The following is a 22,496-nucleotide window of genomic DNA, read 5'->3' on the forward strand; positions in this document are numbered from 1 at the left end:
AGAGGCATGCGCTACCACGCCCAGCTGATTTTTTTGATTTATTGTAGAGATGAGGTCTCGCTGCCCAGGCGGGCCTGGAACCCACGGGCTCAGGCATAACCATAAATTTCTACTGAAATTATCAGTAGTAAGTCACAACATATTTCTTCTTTAAGAATTTTTTTCAAGCTGGGCACAGTGGCTCATGCCTGTAATCCCAGCACTTTAGGAAGTAGAGGCGAGAGTACTGTCTGAGCCCAGGGGGACCTTGCCTCTACAATAAACCAAAAAAGTTGCCCAGGCATGGTAGCACATACCTGTAGTTCTAGCTACTTGGAAGGCTGAGGCAGAAGAATCACCTGAACCCAGCACATCGAGGCTGTGGTAGCTAATGAGTATGCTACTGCATTCCAGCCTGGGCGACACAGTGAGACTCTGACTAAAAAGAAAAAAAAAAAATTATCTGAGCTGTACACACCAAAAAGGGCTACAAGAGGCCAGGTATGGTGGCTCAAGCCTGTACTCCCAGTACTTTGGGAGACTGAGGTGGCATTGCTTGAGGTCAGGAGTTTAAGACCAGCCTGGATAACACAGCGAGATCCTATCTCTACAAAATATAAAAATAAACAAAATTAGCGAAGTGTGGTGGTGCATGCCTGTAGTCCCAGCTACTCAGAAGTCTGAGGCGAGAGGATTACTTGAGTCCAAGAGTTTCAGATTTTCTACAATTGTTATTATTTTAATATACAGGGTTTGGCAACTTGCTCAAACTCTGGCCATAGCTGACAGAGAAGGAAAGGAACAAGGGGACACCAAAGACTCCTCAAGGGAGTAAAGTAGAATGGAAAGACTAAAATTTTCAAGAGTCCAAATGTTCAGGAGACCAATTCTAGCTTTATTACTTACTACCTAAGAGTAAGTAATTTGAGAAATTTATTTAGCCTCTGAGCTCCAGTTTTCTCACCTATAATTTAGGCATATTAACAGCTAATTTGCTGGACTTGCATGAAGATGAAACAAACTTATTGGCTAATATATATGGGGGGATTCAAAAAGCTTGGAATCTATTTATTAAAAAGTGCATATTTATTCTTACACGTTTAAACTTTAGTCACCTTCAAAGTACTAAGTATTTATTTTTCACTGCCCAAAACAGTTTCTGAGCTCGTCAATTCTGATGCCTTCTAGTGCTCCTGACAGTCTTTGTTTCCCCTCTTCCACATCAGCAAAACATTTCCTTTTGAGGACTTTTTTCATCCGAAGAAATAAAAGTTGCTTAGAGTGAGATCAGGTGAACAGGGAGAGTGGGGCACGGTGCGTGCTGTTTTTGGTCAAAAACTGTTGAACACTCAGTGCAGCGTGGGCAAGTTGTTTGTGTAAATCACTCATTATGAAATGGGCAAATGAATTGAAAGAATCTCCAAAAAAAATTCACTGAAGCTGAACGCAACTGCTCACAATAATGCTAGCTGGTACACTGTGCTGATGGGTTCCTAGAATATTCTCCTAGTGGAAGAAATATGTACTAAAAGGGGCCTGCCTCCAAAAAATAAATTCAGGGTTTTTGGGTCCCCCTTGTATATACCTAGAGCTGGTTATTCATCAGAATCACCCAGGGTGCTTATGAAAAAGACAGATTGGTGGACTCCACCCCCATCTACTAAATCAGGAATTCTACAGGTGGGGCCTAGAAATGTATAAAGAATGTCATTTTAATATGCACTTTTAAATGCATTTCTGATTTTTATACAGTCACTATATTTGGGAATTATTATTTTAAGAAACCACTATTAGAAGTTCACATAAATAAAACTTCAGGAATATTTATAATAGTATATATAAACTACATTATTATTTTAAGTTATTATTTAGCTTCGTGCCAATTAGACTTCAAACTTTCTGAGGACAGGATGCATGTATTCCTCCAATCGCCTAGTGGAGAATTATTAGACACACAGGAGCTTTGGAATAAATACTTGTTAAATGACTCAATGAGTAAGAATAATAACTAATTATATAAAGAATAAAGTATCAATACCATTTTTACATAATAAAATTGAAAACACTTAGACCTTGATATGACATTATTCCTGACAAAGAATAATGATACCATCTTCACATTAATCCAGGCAGGTAAATACTAAAAGGATCTTACTCTAAGGTATTTCATTTACATGTGGCCTCATGGCATATGGCTCAGTAAGTTAATAAAGAACTTTGAGGTATAGACCAGATGGCCTCCATAAGCCCTTCCATCTCCTCTATAAAAAGGTCACATTTATGCTGAGTCTTAAAGAAATCAACTGGATTGTGACAGAATAATTGCAGAAGAACACTTCCAGGGAGGTCATCATATTTAGAATGATGATTCTTCTAGTGAGGAATAAAAAAAAAACAAAGATAAGAAAAATAAATGAGCTGGGCACAGCTTTTGCCTATAATCTCAGTACTTTGGGAGGCCAAGGCAGGAAGACTGCTTGAGCCCACGAGCTCAAGATTAGCCTAGACAACATAGTGAGACCTCATCTCTAAAAAAAAAAATTTTTAATTAGCTCGGTATGGTGGCGCACACCTGTAGTCCCAGCTGTTTAGGAGGCTGAGGCAGAAAGACTGCCTGAGCCCAGGAGGTTAAGGCTGTGATGAGCTGTGAGCTGTAATCATACCACTGCACTCCAGCCTGGGTGACAGAGTGAGATGCCAACTCAAAAAAAAAAAAAAAAAGAAGAAGAAGAAGAAAAGAAAGAAAGAAAAAACAGATTAAAGTACTTTAACAAAAGATAAGTAAGCTGGGCTTGGTGGCTCAGTCTGTAATCCCGCGCTTTGGGAGGCTGAGGTGAGTGGATCGCCTGAGTCCGCAGGTTCGAGACCCGCCTGGGCAACCTGGCAAGACTTCATCTCTACAATAAATCAAAAATTAGCCGGGAAGCTGAGCTCTGTGGCTCAGCCTGTAATCCCACGCCCTTGGGAGGCTGAGGTGAATGAATTGCCTGAACCCGCGGGTTCGAGACCCGCCTGGGCAGCAAGACCTCTTCTCTACAATAAATAAAAAAAATAATTAGCTGGGCGTGGTAGCACGTGCCTGTAATTCCGGCTACTTGGAAGGTTGAGGCGGAAGGATCGCCGGAGCCCAGCAGGTCGAGGCTGCGGTGGCCAGGAGCGGCCACTGCACTCCAGTCTGGGCGACAGAGTGAAACTCCAACTCAAAAAAAAGATAAGTAGCAGAAAAAGAATGAGGGTATGAAGCTGAGTGCGATGGTACATGCCTATAGTCCCAGCTGCTACAAAGGCTGAGTTGTTGCTCAGGCTAAGGAGTTCAACGCCAGCCTTGGCAACATGGTAAGACCTCATATCTTAAATAAATAAATTAAATAAATGATTATCCAAAAAGGATTTAAACGTGGCATTTCTTCCTAAAAGAAAGTATGCTTTTAAGAGATGTGTGAAAATAGAATGGGTGGTGGACAGCGGATTCCACTTTTCTAGCATGCTTCAGGACACCCAGAATGCTAAGCTGTGTTTTAATGATGGAACCCAGCCTAAAGGAGAATTCAAAGACATTTCTTTGTGCATTCATGAGTTCACTCTAACCATCGGGCACGACCACTAGGCAGGCTGCTGACCTGGCCAGAATCGGGGCAACATTTCAAGCATGAGCAGACACATTAAGGAGCTTCTCCAAAAATAAGATCACAAGGTCAATTATTGAAATCTGTGAGAGACAGAAGAGAGAGGAAAGGAAATCGAAGGAGAAATATATATATATATACATATACAATGGACAGTGTGATTACAAATGAAAGCAAGAGGGGGGCTTATCCATTTCTACAATATATTCTGTGAAACACTGAACAGAATATAAAGTGGATTAGGCTTTTTTTTTTTTTTTTTTTTTTTTACCTGATCTGAAACCAGGCAAAGTGGGGACCAAGAATTAGGCTTTAAGAAATGGGTGGGGGAGGTGCAAACCAAAATCCTCTTCTTTATTAGATGTATCAAATTTTAAGCTGAAGAACATATTTCTCACATTGTAAAAGAAATTAATGCCCTCATATTTGAGGTGCTCTGTTCACTGCATTTTTTATTTATAATTTTTTAAGATATAGAAGTGAAAACGGCAAACAAAAGGTAGCTAGAGAGACACAGGAGCTTAAACTGGCTCTGTATTCACTAAGAGGACATTAATAGGAACTGAATTAAGATATATAAAAATATGAAGAAAATGAGAAAGATAAACAATAAAAAGTATTTTCAGTTTGTGTTAAATGCAACAGACTTTAGAAGTATTAACAGAAGAGGCCAGAATAGTGAGACTTTGAATGTATCAAGAGCAAAACTCAATAGACATTCAAGAAGGACTATAGGAAGTCAAAATGAACATAAGGAAAAAAAAGAAGTGAATAAGATTTGTTTCTACACAGTCATCATTTAGAAGCAGTCATTAAGAAAATCACACCTACTGAGGATACTTGAGTCTATGATCACAGTAGGAGAAAGAAAGCAAGAAGAACTTTACAGAGTGTGGTTTAGCACAAAGAAATTGGTCCTTGTGTGCATCCAGAGCTGAATACAAAACCTGGTAATATCACACTACCACCTCTTAGCTGTGTAACTTTGCTAAGTTAATCAAATATTTGAGCCTCTGTCTTATCTGTAAATGACAACAATACCTATACCTTGCTAGATCACTGTATTAGAAATAATGCATGCAAAGTGCCTAGTACAGAAGTAGGTGCTGCTGGTAATACAATAATCATTACTATTGTTAGTCTTATAATTACTGTGTAGCAATGGAGTCAGTCAATAAATATTTATTAGGCATGCCAATGTGATACTGGGAGGCACTGAAATGGTATAGAAGACAGATTGCATATATTTCTTTTAAAGGACAGAAAAAAGAGAAAGTCTAGAAAACATAACAACTATAAAATATTTTAATAGCACTTTACTTTTGAAATTGTTTTTTCAAATATTCTCTTATTGCTGAAATTGAAGCTTTAAAAGTACATAATATGGCCAGCCTTTATACACATGCCATATGAACACATACAGCAAATGCTAATACCAGCAACATAATGATTTTTTATGCTCAAGAAAGAGAATTAACATATATGCAAAAAAAATTAATGAAGCAAAGGAAAGTCAAGGTTGAAAGTGCCAAGAGGAATCTATAACCCAGAAGCCCATCCAAAATATCAGAGTACTCCTTAGCCTAAAGAACAAAGTATTGGCATGACAGTTTGTACAAAATGTCCCCTGCACACATCAATCCCTGTGACCCAGAACGAAGGGTGGCCAAAAAGACAAGACCTAAATAACACACAGCTCCAGGAGACCAAGGAACATAAGTAAAAGAGTTCAAAGCTCAAAATACAAGAGGTTTCTTCCCAGAGGATTTTTTAAATGAATTAAAAATAAAAATTCTTGCATAGTAATACAAACTAAATGTATAAATCTCAAATTAAGAATTAAAATTATTTCCATTTACCTGATTGCTTAGAATTTCTTTCTTTCCACTGAATATTTTTGCATTTGATCTGGTTTTGTCTCTCTTTTCGAAGTCGTTCTAATCTTTGAGCTTGAAAAGAAATATTATAACTATAAGTTTGTCAATGAAAGTTTACCATAAACAAAGACATAATTAACTACCTTTATATGAATAAAGATGTTTTATATTGTATATGTAGGAAAAAAGTCATAAAATTTTAAAGGTGGCACCCCTGAAAAGCAAATACCAACAAAAACATGAAAATATCCTTGATTTATAATTGAAATTAGAGGATATAAAACATTAATAGAGATCATAAAGATAGTATTAACATGGAAGAGAATAATAAAATGTGAAAACTTCTGTGATTAATATGACATTTCATTATATAAATCATTAATAACGGTCTTAAAGGAATTTTAATGCACAAATGAACTGAAGTGAATATTACATTACAGGAATAAAATTACTGTTATGAATTACTCTACCCGTTTCAAAAATTAAAGATAAATGAACTCAGACTAGACTATTAAAGTTTTAAATATAAAATCCTTTATCTAAAAATCATGAAAATTATAAAATGTCAAAGCTATATAAATTAGCATAGCTTTTCTTCAGTGGGTTGAAACAGTTTATAGGTAGTAAAATAAATGATTTGTATCTTTGTAACATTAGTCAAATCTTAAAAAGAACAATTTTTCTTTTACAAAATTTTAAGATATGCTGAAAGGATTAAAAAGTAAATTCCTTGGTCACTAGTACAACCCACAATCTCAATTAATTATTAGCATCTAAGTGCTACATAAAGAAATTCCAACAAGAGTCACCTAAAATTATGCATTTGTGATTATATTGCCATTGGCTGATCTACCTTCAAAAGTCAATGAACTGATCCTTTAAGAAAATACCATCCAGCATCCATTAACAAATATGTACAGAGACCACAATGGAAAGAAAGTTACAATGGGTGCCATCTTTGAAACTATCTTTCTCTGCTAATCTTCAATTCTCTATTTTGGCATATTGCTAATTGAAAATAAATAAAACTAACTTCTTTTTAGTCTCTTTCAAGGTAGGAAATCATACATTCCTGCCTTAGTAACATAGTAGGGAAACAAAAATAATATTGCCAGAAATGTAAACAATGCTGGAAAAAACCTTCTGACAATGTCACTATATCTACTATCAAATTCCACTGAAGAAAAATATATTCAATTGCAATTAATAAATGTGAAGGGTACAGCCAAAGTAATATAATCATAAAGCTCTCAATTTAGCAGCATTCTCCTACTGAAATCCATTCAATCTGTCATGTAAGATATCATCTCAATAACTTGCAAGGAAGTCAGTTTCAACTAGAGAACTGAGAATCAATGGTTCTAAATTACATTCAAACCTTCACTCAAATTCTATTTTGATAAAAGCTCCTTTAGATACTGGGAAATGCTATTAATTATTTTCATCATGAGAGCAAATTATTCTTTTTGATGTCACAGATGCTGAATTCTGAACCAAAATCTTTCACTGTAAATTGTATCCAGTTCTACCTGAAATATTTCCCTTATATGCATTTTACATTTGGACTGTGAAAATACTTATGTAAATATTTTCAATGCTCTACCATATTGTCTGCAATTACTTTTCCTAGGAGTTAGCAGGTTATTGTTGCTGATTTGGATACTATATTTTCTGATTATCTTTTAAAAATTATCTCTAGAATAGTTTGTCCTACTAGAACCACAATATGTATTCTAAATAATTTATCTAAGTGAAAAAAGGCCTTGGTTTATCACATTCCCCTTGAAAGGCAACCAAAAAATATAAGCAGAAAAATGGACAATAATAAGCTCTGGAAAGCTAACAGTTAAAATACTTATACCAAAGTCAAGCATTTCAAACCAAAAATATCAAAAAGTAATGATCAACTTAGGAAAAAAAAGTTAAAGAATCAAAAACAAGGGTCGCCTTTATAACCTCATACCCAGTGTATGGATTCCTATTAAGACCAGCCCTAAAAATACTCAGGTATGTTCCCCCACAGTCCCCTGTCCCCACAATTCTTCCACTGGCAAGAACTTTTTATTAAAGGTTCTTTATTGTGTCAACCTGAAATCTGCCTCCAGGTAGTCAACCTCCTAGCACTAATGTTGCTCTGTGAAGACACTCAAAACAGGTCCACTTCTTCAACACGATGGCTTTTTAGGGAGGTAATATTTAGCACATCTCTCCTAGCCAACTTTTTCAGCTATTCCTCTTCTGTCTACTTCCTTCTAATAACATCAACATTCAGTTGCCGAGATGGAGATGTTGCTCAGACTCACTCAGGGTGACACAAGCATGTTCCTGTTAATATACAGAAACTTCCCTCATTAAGTCTATTCCAACATTACGTATTATTCCATAAGACTGTTTACTGATTTAAAGCTCAGAAGACATGACTAGAAGACAATGTTTACCTGTGTTTGAGCGTCTTCTAATACCAAAGTCCCAACTTGAGGTAATATCGACTGACTGGGCATATACATAGCCCTGAGTCTCACCATTGCTTCCCTGAATTTCTGACCCACTGTCTCCAGGCATTGAAGGAGGATGAATCTTCTCTAGGTCAACATCATGATCAATGAGAACCATTTCACACATTCCCGTGTCATCACTGGTCACATGTGACTGTCGAATATGAGCTAGAATGATAGTTGGATTGTCCAAGAAGGCCATCCTTTCTGTGGGCCAATTTCCTTAAAAGGCTATTTTCTCCTCTTCATATTGTTTCACGAGCTCACCTACCTAGAAACATGATGTACACAGCAATATTTAAGAATAAGACAGAAAATGACTGAATCATTTTTCAAACAAATTCAATGTAGTCAAATGCTACCTTGAAAATCAGCATTTATCCCTGTGCCTAGGAGCTTAAAAGGATTAAGTCTAAGCTGAAAGGAAATCCTTACAAGCACTAGGGGCTACAGCTCTAGTCAATGAGATCTCCATGGAATCAGAGGAAGGCTTGCTCTCTTGCAAAACAAATAATAGTAACTCCTTAGTCAGGGTACTCAAAGTACATAACTACTGGTAAAACAATAAATTTTCCTTTCTTCCTCCTTTCACTACCATGCAGTCTTCTCATTTCTTTATAAGGTCATTGGGGAACAAGTTGTATTTTCCTCAAATGATGTGCTAAAGTATAAAACTGTATTTCATCAGTTTACATTTCCCCTCCTGTCATAAGGTTGTGAAGTGTTTAAAAGGACACAGGCAATGCTTTCTCAGTTACTAGGGATTTTATAAAACATACCACCAAAGTAATTTTGCTCACTATACAGACTTTCTTTCGATTTAAGATAGTATTGCGCTTTTAAAATAAAACATATGAATAAAAATTGCCTACTACAAGATTAATTTATTTTAGAAACCTAATTATAAGAATGGCTTCTTCAGTTCTGTTAAAACTGTAATGATGTTTATCCTAGGAACAAGATGGTACCGTCTCAGTTAAATAAAAATACTCAACAAAGAAAATACTACAGAACAGTAGTTAGGAGTTAGACCCTAGAGACAGAATTGGGCTCAAATCCTGTCCCTGTCACTTGCTAGCTATGTGAAGTTGGTCAAAATACTTAACCTTTTTGAGCCTCTTTTTTTTCTTTCTTCATTTATAAATGGAGGTTTCAGGGATGAAAGGATATATAGGAGGTAATACAGGTAAAGTGCTCAAAAGAGTACCTGGCATGTAATTCAATAAATATTAGCTGCTATTAATAATAATGACGGTGGTAAAAAATATCATGAATAATTTTAGCTTTCAAGTCTTTCAAGTAATCCTAAAATGTATCAAGTTCTCATCCCTCTTTAGTAAGTTTACAGCAAATAGAATAAGTCTGTGCTTCCTTTGTGATAGAGGACTGCAGGTCATCTGAGTCACCTCCCTGCTCCTCCAAAATCATTTTAGAGTACAAGGAATGTGAGAGTTGGATTGAATATGTTCCTAGGAACAATCCTAGCTTTTTTTTTTAAGAGTCTCACTCTGTCGCCCAGGCTGAAGTGCGGTGGCATGCAGTGGCCACCGCAGCCTCAACCTGCTGGGTTCAGGCGATCATTTCACCTCAGCTTTCCAAATAGCTGGAACTACAGGCTCAAGCCACCACACCCAGCTACTTTTTTGATTTATTGTAGAGACGAGGTTTCACCAAGTTGCCCAGGCTGGTCTCAAACCCCTGGACTCAGGCAATCCTCTCGCTTTGGCCTCCCAAAGTGCTGGGATTACAGGATTAAGCCACCATGCCCAGTGAAGATATTTATTTATTTATTTATTTATTTGGTCGCCCCCTCCCCCAATATTTATTTTTTAAAAGACCCATAACATCAAATTTCTTGTCATTTGTTTCTTCTAGGAATGAAAAATCTAATTAACAAATCTGAGGTTTTAAAATTTTTTGTCTGGTAACACATTATTCTATTAACATCACCTAGTAGATCTTAAAGATACTGAGATTAAAAAGGAAGTTTAACTGAGGGGCATCTCTAATCAAGTGAATTACATTAATCTTGGCTTTTTTCCTTTAAATATATTCACTGAGTTCTTACTCTGAGGCTAATGGGAAATGCAAAGGTAAGGTACCCCTGAATCAAAAAGTGTATACTCTAATAAAGATGTAGTACCTTTCCTAATACCATGGGATTCTTTTAAGCATCACATTTGAGACATTTGGTCTTAGAATTGTGCCAATCCACCATTTTAAGGATATTAATAATAACAAATTACAAAATTAACAGGCAATATTTAAATTTCACTTGTAAAAATAACTTTTTCTATAACCACAAAAGATGTACACACCATAGATTTATAAATAAGAGTATCTGCTTTGTCACAGAATCATAGCATCACAGATCACCAGAGTTGCAAATATCCTTGTACAGCAATCACAACAAGCTGTCTTCTCGACATGAAAGGAAGGCAACTAGTCAGCAGCAGAGGGACAGGTGCTTCCAATTTCATATTGAACAGTGTGCCTTGCAAAAACAAGGGCTTCAAGGAGAAGCCACACATTTAATGGGTGTTCTGCCACCATAAAGTCAAATGGCAAAAGGAAAAGCAATAAATGTGTACTGAAGTGTGTTCAACAAAATATTTTTCAGGAAAATAGATCTGCTCCATCACCTCGTATGAAGAAAAGAGGAATGGGCAAACACCTCATGGCACACATGAGTTCCCCAACTTTCTCCTTGCAGAACAGAGGTGTCAACACCAGCAGGTATCTTCTCTATTAGAACACTGTAACTTCATACATTGACCAATCTGTATGATTGGTCATAACAAGTATTTATTCAATAGTAGTTCTGATAGAGAACTCCCACAGGACTGCTTGGAAAGCATGCTATTGTGTGTCTCTTTTCACCTTCTATTACGTTTACTTGACTACAAGTTCCACAAAGACAGGGTCCATAACATCACATCCCTTCTGGCAACAAAAGATGTTACATATGGCAGGCATTCAATAAATGTTACTGTTCAACTTCCAACGACTATCCAATTTTGTTGTAGAGATAAGTCATATATGAGTGTGTCAGGTGTGTGATTATAAAGTGTGGTTATAAAGAAAGAATTGCCTTTTATTTTTTCTTAATGCAGATACAAGAGCTTCTCTTCAAAGCTGTCACCCTGGGACACTAAGAACTTATTCCAACAACATTACTCTTCAAAATCAAAAGGATACTTTCTAAATCTCCTTAAGAGCAACAAATTATCACTTGAGGGTATATTTCATTTCTAAGACAAAGACATTGAGAACACAGATTAAAAACAGATTATTTTCTCTGATCAGTTGTGCAAAGAACAAAAAGATTTTTAAAAATCTAATCCTGGCAGGGATTCAGAGAAATGGGTACTCTCATGCACTACAAAAAGGAATAAAAATTGTGACTATTTAGAGAGTAATTTGGTCATATTCACCAAAATGTAAATCATGAATGCCCTTTTGGGGCAATCCCACATTTAGGATCTGCTCTAAGGAAACAATCATGCAAAATACTTACTTCAAAATCATTTTTAATACTAAAAATCTGAAAGTAACCTAATTATTCATCAATAGTGCATATGCCACGACACAGACATACAATGCAATACTATGTAGTGATTAAAAACACATGGCAGAGGATAAACAAAATATGGTATATACAAACGATGGAATATTATTTAGCCTTAAAACACAGAAAATTCTGATACATGTTACAACATGATACAAGGTTTACGGAACTTGAGGACATTATGCTAAGTGAAATAAACCAATTGCAAAAAGACAAGTACAGTATGATTCCATTTATAGGAGGTACCTAGTGTACTCAGAGATACAAAGTAGAATAGTGGTTGCCAGGAGGTGGGTTAATGGAGTAATGGGGAAAAGTATTTAATAGGTACACTGCCATCTGGGAAGATGGAAAAGTTCTGGAGATGGATAGTGGCGATAGTTGCACAACAATGTGAATGTATTTAATGCCATTGAACTATACCCTTAAAAATGGTTAAATGGTGAATTTTATATTCTAATTATACCATGTATATTTTACCACAATTTTAAAAATTTAAGCTAAAAAAAAGGTCTAGGAAGCATCAGATTAATCTAAGTTAAACAGGTTTTTTTTTCTTGCTGTTTAATCACAGGGTTTCTCAAAGCTTTCCAACTGTGTACTATGTGTATCATGAATCTTCAAGAGTGAGGAATCTAGTAACACAATATATTTCAAACTTTTTTCATTCCTAAATATAGTTTCCTCTGGGAAAACTAAAATATATCAATGTATAACAGAGTTTCACAGAACATGGTTTAGAAGTGCTGTCTAAACCTTTATAAACTCTTGTCTCTTCAGGTCTTGAATGCCTTTCCTAGATGTTACCCATTCTTGACTTTGAGATAGTCGGTCCTTTTTATACACCTTTAGTCTACAGATGAAAAATAATATCAGGCTCTAAGGGTCAGCTCTCCTAAGATGCTCTACTTTTCACAGCTTCTTCCTCCTACTTGTTAACACCAGGTTCTTTAAAACATAAAGATTTGTGTTACGAAAGATAGAAGCAATTCACACAGAGTGGAAAAATAGTAAGAGATGTCCCAAAATGACACAGTCATTTTAAATGTACTGGGTGGTTCTCCTTTTACACTTCATTTATGCAACAAATATTTACTACTTTCCTACTATGTGTTAAGGGTGGTTTCAGGCGCAATTTGGATATTGTTGCCACTTTACATGCCCATCTGTGTTCATTTATGATCATGAAACCCACCTGCAGTGCCTGGAAACATGCCCTAAACACTGAAAGAATTTTTAGTAGGTTTTGATGGGTATCAAGTCTTAACACAATTTTAAATAATAACTTTATACATACAAATTTCCAAACTTTATTTACAATGGCTTATGAAAAAACTGAGGCAAAGAAAGGTTAAGAGGTCAGACAGCTAATACACAGAACTAAGAATCAAATCCAAGAGCTTGCGATCTTAATTACTATATAATACAGTTTCTCAAAACAAAGAGGGACAAAGAGTTACAACAGACATTATGAATATTTTAAAAATCTTGTTGTATTTTGGTTCTGAGGCTTGAGAGAAATTTCTTTGGTCTTTGTGAAAGCGATAAGACAGCAAAATGTGCTATGCAGTAGACTAGACCCTTAGCTGCCCTCCACTAATGCAGCAGTCCTTTGTACAATAGCAATAAATAATCCATGCATGTAATGGTTGTTCAAAAAATAAAAGTCACAAAATTTCGCACATGAGAGGAACTTCAGAGATTATCTTCTTGTTGGTCTGAAGTCACAAAGAAAGGGATTAAATACTCAGGTCTAAGAATATTTTTGAAAATCCCTAGTGACTCTGCACCTTTAGCTACGAGTCCATACCTAAAATACTGTTTCTTCAAATAACCCACCACAAGCAAAGGAGTCCTCCCTACACTTCTTTATTCCCTAAGAAGTTGAGATAGATAAAAATATGACTTACAATACTCAAGTGTAGCCAATGGTTAGCAGGTTCCCATCTCCTTACCCACAATCTATGAAAACTTGTCAGAAAAGCAACAGCCTCAGGCTTCTCAAAGGTCTGCAAAGTTCCAATCAAAAATTACTGCTGCCCCATCAATGTGCCATATAAATGTTGGCATGTTAATTGTGTATTTATAAGATTGTTAATGGTTAGTTAATTTACCTCCCACACTATTATTGTACTTGAAATGATTTAACGTCTGCTGAGGGAGTTAACAACATGTAACAACAGCAGATGCAGAGACTTTTTTTTTTTTACCTTTCCACACTGTACCCTGACTTCACACTATCAGCATTGGACAAGTTAAACCTGATTCCTGTACAGGAGCCCTTAAGTGTGTTACAGAAGCACTCACACTTGTTTTTTACAAGGAATGATTACCAGTGAGAAAAACAAGTCTTTTTATTATTTACAAACTCTTTCATTTATAAAAACGAGTAGGCCCTGTTTTTTTCCTGAAATTTCAACATATTATTTGATCTAGTTAAAGCTCAAAATTCATACCTCCTGGAATTTGAAAATAATTGAAGTGACCATTAAAATAAAATGCACTTTATTGCTTTTAAATCTCTTTCTCTAACTCTCTCCAATTTAACTCTAAATTAAACCTTCATTTATTTTTTAGACTAGCAAAAATTGAGCTTTTTTTCCCCTCAGGGAATTAAAACCTTCTCCATGTGAATATACCCAATTTCATTAAGCAATAAATAGTGAAATCATATATTCCATACTTTGACTAAAAGTACTTACTAGACTAAATTAAAAAAACAGAAGAGAAGTGATTGTATCATCTTCTGAATGAGATTCAATCACTAAACATTGTCTGAGTGCTAGGCACCAGGAATCCTATAAGAAGTTATGTCAACACTGGCCTGCCCCCTCCAGAGACATCTTTACAACCTTCAGCAGAGGAGTTGTGTCAGATACACACAGAGCAGTAACATAAGGCAAAATATGTCCACCACCAAATGAGATTCTAGGACAATATGTTTTCTACGAAAGAGGAACATCACAGAAGGCTTCAAAAAGGCAGAAGGTGGTGGCATCTAAGGGTAGCTAGGTTTTCATTAGGCAGAAACACAAGGAGAACAGTAACAGTTGACATCTCCTGAGCACTTACTATGAACTACACTAATCACTTTTCATGTAACAACATATAAAATCCTTACAGCCACCTCAGGAGGTAGGTATTAATGCTCCCCTCATTTTATAGATTAAACCCCCCCAAAAAAAGAAGGCTTACAGGAGTTAAATACCTTGCCCAAGGAGACAAAGAGGATTTTTAAAAGGCCACGATTTTTGCAGCTCCTCTCATCAAAAAGTGCAGTCCTTTTCCCCACCCCTTGTATCTGGGTTCACATTGTGATCTGCTTTGACCAACAGAAGACAGTGGAAGTAATGCTGTAGAACTTCTGAACCTTGACCTAAAGAGGCCTTGCAGCTCCTGCCCTTCTGAATCATGGGAAGAAGCTTGGGATTAAAGATCACGTGGAAAGAGACACTCAGTCATCCCTGTCATTCCAGCTGTCCTTCTGAGGCCCCAATGAGTGACTGAGGCCACCAGGGACAAGTCTCCCACCAAACTGCCAGGAGGCAAGGTCTCTTCTACTATCAAATTTCTCCCTCACACAAAGGGACCCTGCTCCCTGATTTTCTTGCCTTGTACCACTAATCTTCACCTGAAATGCCTCAGAATCTTACCATCAGTCAAGATCCAGTTAAAGGGAGGGAGCCTGGTACAGTACTTCTCCACAGACACACCTGAAGGGCAGAGGAGAGTGACCAAAAATCAAGGTATGAGAGGATAGAGGGAAGCCAGCTACAGCAACATGCCACAGGTGAGAAATTTATTTTTAGAATTCACTCAGATTTTGTATTCTATTCTATAATATACTGCAGGTGTGTTTGTTCGAATAGAAAAAATGTTTATCTTTGAATATACTACTAAAATCGATACTCTAGGAAAATGTGTCATGCTCACTTTATGGCTTCCAGTATCCCCAGCACATACTGGAATTCTCCTAGGGCTTAGTGAGAAAATATAGGTTTTGGTGTCATAAATATTATTTTGTGCAGATAAAAATCACACTTTACCAATGAACAACTCAAAATCTAAATTTTACTCAATAGATGTTTCCTATGACAAGTCTGAAGAACTGTAAGTATAAATCACACCAAACCATATATAAAGTTCTAAGCACAAGTTAGTCTAAAATATTATTCGGCTATTATAAAACAATTTTTGAAGTGTTTTGAAATAACATTCATTAACTAGCAATAGCTGTGAAACTTTAGACAACCAACCCATCCACCACCCTCAAAACTCCAAATCTGCCAATATTTCCAGCTGTTACAAAAAATCTGCCAGTTTGGTGCAATGTAGCCTTAAATTATTTTTCCAAGGGGTATTATCTCCCTGACACAACAGATTTGATTGACACTTGTGAAAATAAACAGTTCCAGGTTTTACTTTAAAATTTCAGGAAAGCCGGGCTCGGTGGCTCAGCCTGTAATCCCGTGCCTTTGGGAGGCTGAGGTGAGTGGATTGCCTGAGCCCGCGGGTTCGAGACCCGCCTGGGCAGCGAGACCTCATCTCTACAATCAATCAAAAAATCAGCCAGGCGTGGAAGCGCGCGCCTGTAATTCCGGCTACTCGGAAGGCTGAGGCGGAAGGATCGCCGGAGCCCAGCAGGTCGAGGCTGCGGTGGCCGGGAACGGCCACTGCACTTCAGTCTGGGCGACAGAGTGAGACTCCAACTAAAAAAAAAAAAGAAAAGAAAAAGAAAAAGATTTCAGGTAAAAATGCATGTAGTTTTACCTAAAGTGAAGAATATAAATAATGCCAAAGAAACTACATTGCTTCTCAAACTAGACTGCCATGGGTTGATTGCAACTGTAAATACTCGAGGAAGCTAGGCACAGTGGGTCACACCTGTAATCCCAACACTTTGGGAGGCCAAGGCAAGATCATCGCTTGAGACCAAGAGTCTGAAACCAGTCTGGTCAACATAACAAGATCCTGTCTCTATTACAAAAATAAAAATTACCGATTTAGGATTTAGGAATTTAAGATGCAAACAGCACTCAACTGCCTACCAAATACTCATGGATTTCATTCACTTAACAAATAAAATACAAAGCATTTACTATGTGCTGGACACTAGGTATACAGTTCTGAGCAAAAAATAAAGACTTGGCCATTGCTATTGCCATTCATAGATCTGGTGCATATGGTAGACAGAATAGTTCCAGATATTCTTGACTCTTGTCTAAGATAGTTCCAGATATTCTTGACTCTTGTTATCTACTCTGTTCTGTTATTCCCTCCCTTGAGTATGGGTAGAACCTGACAAGCTCTAGCCAATAAAATATGGCAAAAGTGACAAGAGAGTCTCTTTTTTGATTATTCTCCATTATATAAGATTCCATCTTCACCAACTGAAAGAGATTCTAAGCCAGAAAGATTTGCTGACCTTGAAGAAGCAGTCACGGAACTACACTTGGCAAAACCTGAGAGTAGCCTCTAGGAGTTGAGGATGGTCCCAGTCAACATCTAGCAATAAAACAGAACCTCAGTCATACAGTCACAAGAAAATGTATTCCACCAACAACCTGAAAGAGCTTGGAAGATCTTTCCCTAGTCAAGCCTCCAAATGAGGCTGTAGCCAGCTGACATCTTAATTTCAGCCCTTTGAGAGTATGAGCAGAGAACCTAGCTGAAGCCATGACTCCCAACTCCCTGTAAGATCATAAATTTGTATCACTTTAAGCAGATAAGTCAGTGGTAATCTGTTATGCAGCAAGAGAAAACAGGCCCAGCACAGTGCAGGAAAACAAACCTAAACCCCTTCATATACAATACTTAAGGTTCTCTACAGCCCAATCTCACTTCCCCCCCTCCCCTCCCTATCATGCAACTCCCAGGACTACTCTGAATATGTTCTGGCCTTTGGTAATGACACTCCTTTGTTTGAGATGTGCTCCTCCAATACAAACTTTATTCTTAAGTCCAGCTCAAGTATCTCATTCTCTCCAATCCTTCTCCAATTCTCAGGGCCCAAACTGTTTTAAAAACACTTCATTTCTACCTTCATTACACTTAGGTATATGAATATCATTTTTAAGGAATTGCTCATTTCAAATTTTTTGACCCAAATTCTAGATTTAGAAATATGGTTACTTTATTCAGGTATCTCTCTCTCCCCAAATCATTTGTGAAGTTGCTGAAGAGCCTATCAACAGTAATGCAGTGATTCTAAAGAAATAGTTCCCAAATAGAAGCCAAATTTGCTCCCCAAGGACATTTAGCAGCATCTGGAGACATTTCTGGATGTCACAAAACTGGGGATAAGTGCTATTAGCAAGTAGATGCCAGTGAAAAATATGGTACAATTCACAAGGCAACACCCACACAAAGAATTACATCTCTCAAAATGTCTACATGAACAATGCCAAGGTTGAGAAACCTTACAATAATGTGTAGTTTACAGTCACTAAATGGGGAGTAGTTTCCAACTCCCTCAGAACTATTTCATTTGCCCTGAAACTAAACTATAAAACTGTGCTACTAAAATCTACGCTCAAACCTAAGTTCTAAACAAATTCAGCTCCTGATTTCTGAAATTTTCACCTTTACCCTAAGGAGAACCAAAGCACAAATTACTACAATAAAGACAAGTTGCATTCCCTCAAATGTATGCCTTGGTCTGAAAAGCCTGTCCACCTGTCTTCCCCTGACTATCTCCTACTCATTACTCAAAATCTAGCTCCATGGGCAATTCTCCCAGGAAAACTCCCAATGAGTTCCACAGACCCTTCCTTGCCTTACCACTGCACTGCACTTCATCCCTCCATCTCCCAAGTAATTAACCTGGCACATTGCCTGTGAGTAACAGGTGCTAAGTGTTTGTTGAATGTGTTCATTCAACAAATATTTACTGAATGCCTGGTAAGTCCCAGGCACGGTTCTAGATGCAGAGAGTACATCAGAAAAAGCAGACAAAGTCCTTCCCTCATGGAACTCACATTCTAATGAGGAGAAACAAACTACATAGGGAAGTAAATTATATCGTAAGTTAAGTGCTGGAGGAGGAGGGGAGTACTTTTTAAAAAATGCTATGGAGAAGAATAACACAGGGAAAGGGAAATGGAAAATGCTGGGTGGAGTCATGGGTTGGTTGCAACTATAAATAGTCAAGGAAGCCAGGCACAGTGGCTCACACCTGCAATCCCAATACATTGGAAGGCCAAGGCAAGATAATTGCTTGAGGCCAGGAATTTGAGACCTGTCTGGCCAACACAGCAAGATCCTGTCTCTATTACAAAAATAAAAAATAAAACATCAAGGAATGCACTGAGGTGACATCTAACTTAACACATGGAGGTGAGAGAACAAGCCACGTGGATATTTAAGGGAAACGCATCAATGAGCAGCAAAGACACCAGCCAAGGAGAGGGTAGTAGAGGATAAGACCTGGACGAGTGGGGCAAATCGTGGAGGGCCCTGCAGGCCATTCTAAGGCCTTTGGCTTTTACTACAAGTGAAATAGGGAGTCACTGGAGGATTGTGAGAACAGTGACACAATCGATTACACATTGAAAGAGTATCTCTTGCTACTTACTGCGTTGAGGAGTGAATGAATTAATGGATAAATGAAAGAACAAACTAATCACATTGGGGTTTCTCTTTTTTTGACTCGAAGTCTCACTCTGCCGCCCAGGCTGGAATGCAGTGGCATGCTCACAGTCACCTGCTGGGCTTATGCTATCCTTCTGCTTCAGCCTTCCAAGAAACTGGAACTACAGGCGAGTGCTACCATGTCCGGCTTATTTGTTGGTTTATTGTAGAGACAAGATCTCACCAAGTTGCCCAGGCTGGTCTTGAACCCCTGAGCTTAGACAATCCTCTCGCCTTGGCCTCTCAAAGTGCTGGGATTATAGGCTTGAGCCACTGCACCCGGCCTGAGGTTTCTTTTTTTAAATAATATTCTGTTTACATGTTGGTTTTCACTTCTAAACTCTTAAGGACACTGACTATCTTATTCAGCACTATGCCACCAGTTTCTTGTAGATGTGGATGGCATCCAATAAGAGCTCACTACAGAATGAACAGACAACAAATGAATCTTGTTCCCAATGAACTGTGCCATGAGTTTCCCCAAAAGGGTCCCTATCCACGATGCTGGTTAAATAGATAAATCTTAGACTACAATGGAGAACTATTTTCCTTTTACCATCTCCTCAGTGTTTGAAGTTTACTTAAACAAGTGGAAGAATTCAAGAGAGTTATTTCCATTTACCTGGCCCTCAGGTTAACCACCTCATCAATTAAGAAAAGCAACAAAGTTTACTGAAAGACCACTCAGGAAACCAGAAATCCAGTTCCCTAATTACCAGGGACCTAATTGCATGGCTTGGACAAGTCACTTCTTTAAACTTCATTTGTTTTTTCATCTGTTAAATGGCATGGTTGAGCTATACAAAGGGTCTTTCCGCTCTCAAATTCTAGTCCAACCACATGTAGGGAGGAAAGAGAGGTTATGACTGGAAGAAGCTTATCCTGGAGCCCATTTAAAGGGTTTTGTATGTTTCGGTTTCATAATTTTCCCCCCAAAGGCCAGAAGAACTCCACCGCATGTTTTACCTGAACCCCTACGCTGCAATAGTTCAGATTTTGAAGTATAGAGGCACAAGAAATCCCTTTTTCTGACAAAGAATACAGTAATAGCTTTAAGAAGTTGCCAGCAAACTCTCTTCAAAGGTTATACCACATTGACTGATTTGAATGGGCATCATTACCACCTATTTTTTTGTTTGTTTGTTTGTCGCCCAGACTGGAGTGCAGTGGCCGCTCCCAGCCACCACAGCCTCGACCTGCTGGGCTCCGGCGATCCTTCCGCCTCAGCCTTCCGAGTAGCCGGAATTACTGGTGCACGCTACCACGCCCGGCTGATTTTTTGATTTATTGTAGAGATGAGGTCTCGCTGCCCAGGCGGGTCTCGAACCCACGGGCTCAGGCAATCCACTCACCTCAGCCTCCCAAAGGCACGGGATTACAGGCTGAGCCACCAAGCCCAGCTACCACCTATTTTTTTAACACTATTTGGTAAACAATAGTTATCTTCAGAGTATCATCAGAAAGAAAACTAATATTACCAGAAAATGAAAAAATGACTATAAAAATACACAATGGGTTACCACATCTAGAATTCCAGATTGTTACTAGCCTGCTTAGAGACGAGCTATGGAATGACTTTAGGAGAGTCAGGTGCCTGTGACTCTATTTCCTCTGCAGTGAAGCAGCCATAACATACGTCCTATTTATCCATTTAACAGGGATGTTGCTGTAAAGACAGAATATTTACAGAAAGCCAAAAAGCACTTTACAAATCCAAGATGCAATATTACTGACTTTTCCTATTCAACTACATCATTTTGGAAGGAAAATAAATAAGCTGTCAACTATCAAACTCATTCATTCAACACCTAATAAATAAAAGATGGCAATGAGATCATCTAAACTAGCAGATAATCCTCAAAACTATTTTTATGTAACTTTGAAGGGTGCTTTGTACTTTCATTTGAATAAAGCTTTCATACTCTCAATAAATGATAATTGCTATTATTGTTATTAACAAAACTGCATTAACTTTGTCAGGTATTTCTTTATAACCCTCTAGATTACCTTTTTTAAAAATAATCTTCACTGTGGGTCAAACATGAGGATAATGCAACAGGATTGGCTTCATTCTATTATGATATTACAGTTAGGGTGGGAATGCTTCACAAAATACAATTTAAGTAGAATAGTTAATTATCTGGATTTCAGAAATGTGATTATTTATTTAAAAAGCAGGTCTGACGTATGGCACATATAAGCCTGTAGTCCCAGATACTATGGATGCTTGAGCCCAGGAATTTAAGACTATCTAGTCCACTATAAGGGCACTTGTGAATAACCACTGCACTCAAGCCTGGGCAACTTAGTGAGACCCCATATCTTTAAAAAAAAGGTACTTTTGTCATTCACAAAACTGTAAGGTAGATTCGATTATTATCCATGTTCTATAATTCAGTATACTGAAGCACAGAATTGCCCAAGGACACACAACTAATGAGACCTGGAGTCAGGATAAAAGTCAGGTAGCCTAGCTCCAGAATCCTACTTTAAACCATTACAATATGTTGTCTCATATTTCCAGTTTAAGTTCACTTCATCTCAATCTTGTTAAAGTACTTCTTGCACTAGCCTAGGTATGGGTATAAACAAACTTATCTGTTCAATCAACAAGCATAAATACTACTACATGCTGAGAGTCAGAAGTATAAAGTGCTAAGTCATATTCTCTATCCCTAAGATGCCTACAGTCAAGCAGGGGAGAAAAGACAAGTACAAAAAGTGTCACGATATAGTCCCAGCACTCTGGGAGGCCAAGGTAGGAGAACTGCTTGAGCCCAGGAGTACAAACCAGCCTGGGCAACATAGTGAGATCTTGTCTCTACAAAAAAACTTAAAAATTAGCTAGGCATGGTAGCATATGCCTGTAGTCCCAGCTACTAGGGAGACTGGGGAAGAAGGATCCCCTGAGCCCAGGAGATGGAGGTTGCCATGAGACATAATAACCATGCCACTGCACTCCAGCCTGGGCAACAAGTGAGACACAACTCAAAAAAAGTTAATTAATTAAATAATAGACTAAAAAATAAGAATGAGAGCAATGCTAGAGAATCCTATGACAATGTACTATAGAGTCACAGAGAAAAAATATCTAAATGAAACTAGATACTCAGACAAAAAGATGATTAAGGTCAAGATCATGGAAGTGGTCACTTCCAACTTAATCACCTTAAGAATAGTTGTTGTTTTTTTTTTTAATTTAAAGGGCTGACAATTAAATAATCTATAATGCTGGCTCCTTGATTAGAAATGGTTAATACCAAAAACATCAGGCCACGTGTAAGTTTTTGCAGAAGCAGAAAGAATAACCATCCTTTGTAGT

The 22,496-nt window shown here is 37.6% G+C and overlaps 1 protein-coding gene across 6 annotated transcripts in view; it reads right to left on the reverse strand.

Moving 5' to 3' along the window:
* MAPKAP1 (mitogen-activated protein kinase associated protein 1) overlaps positions 1-22,496 on the reverse strand; it is a 254,437-nt gene that overhangs the window by 215,946 nt on the left and 15,995 nt on the right. For 4 of the 6 annotated variants that reach the window (XM_021710137.1, XM_021710136.1, XM_021710133.1 and 1 more), the window contains exons 2-3: positions 7,921-8,248; positions 5,465-5,554 (exon numbers count right to left, since the gene is read on the reverse strand). The exons of 1 other annotated variant lie outside the window; for it this stretch is intronic. In XM_021710137.1, coding sequence (XP_021565812.1) covers positions 5,465-5,554; positions 7,921-8,179 — 349 coding nt within the window. In that variant the 5' untranslated portion in view covers positions 8,180-8,248. The remainder of the gene's footprint in view (positions 1-5,464; positions 5,555-7,920; positions 8,249-22,496) is intronic. One more of the 6 variants, XM_021710141.1, reaches the window with a different exon arrangement.

This window comes from Carlito syrichta, unplaced genomic scaffold (assembly GCF_000164805.1).
Source record: "Carlito syrichta isolate Samal-C Ts95f unplaced genomic scaffold, Tarsius_syrichta-2.0.1 Scaffold75497, whole genome shotgun sequence".
Taxonomy (NCBI): domain Eukaryota; kingdom Metazoa; phylum Chordata; class Mammalia; order Primates; family Tarsiidae; genus Carlito; species Carlito syrichta.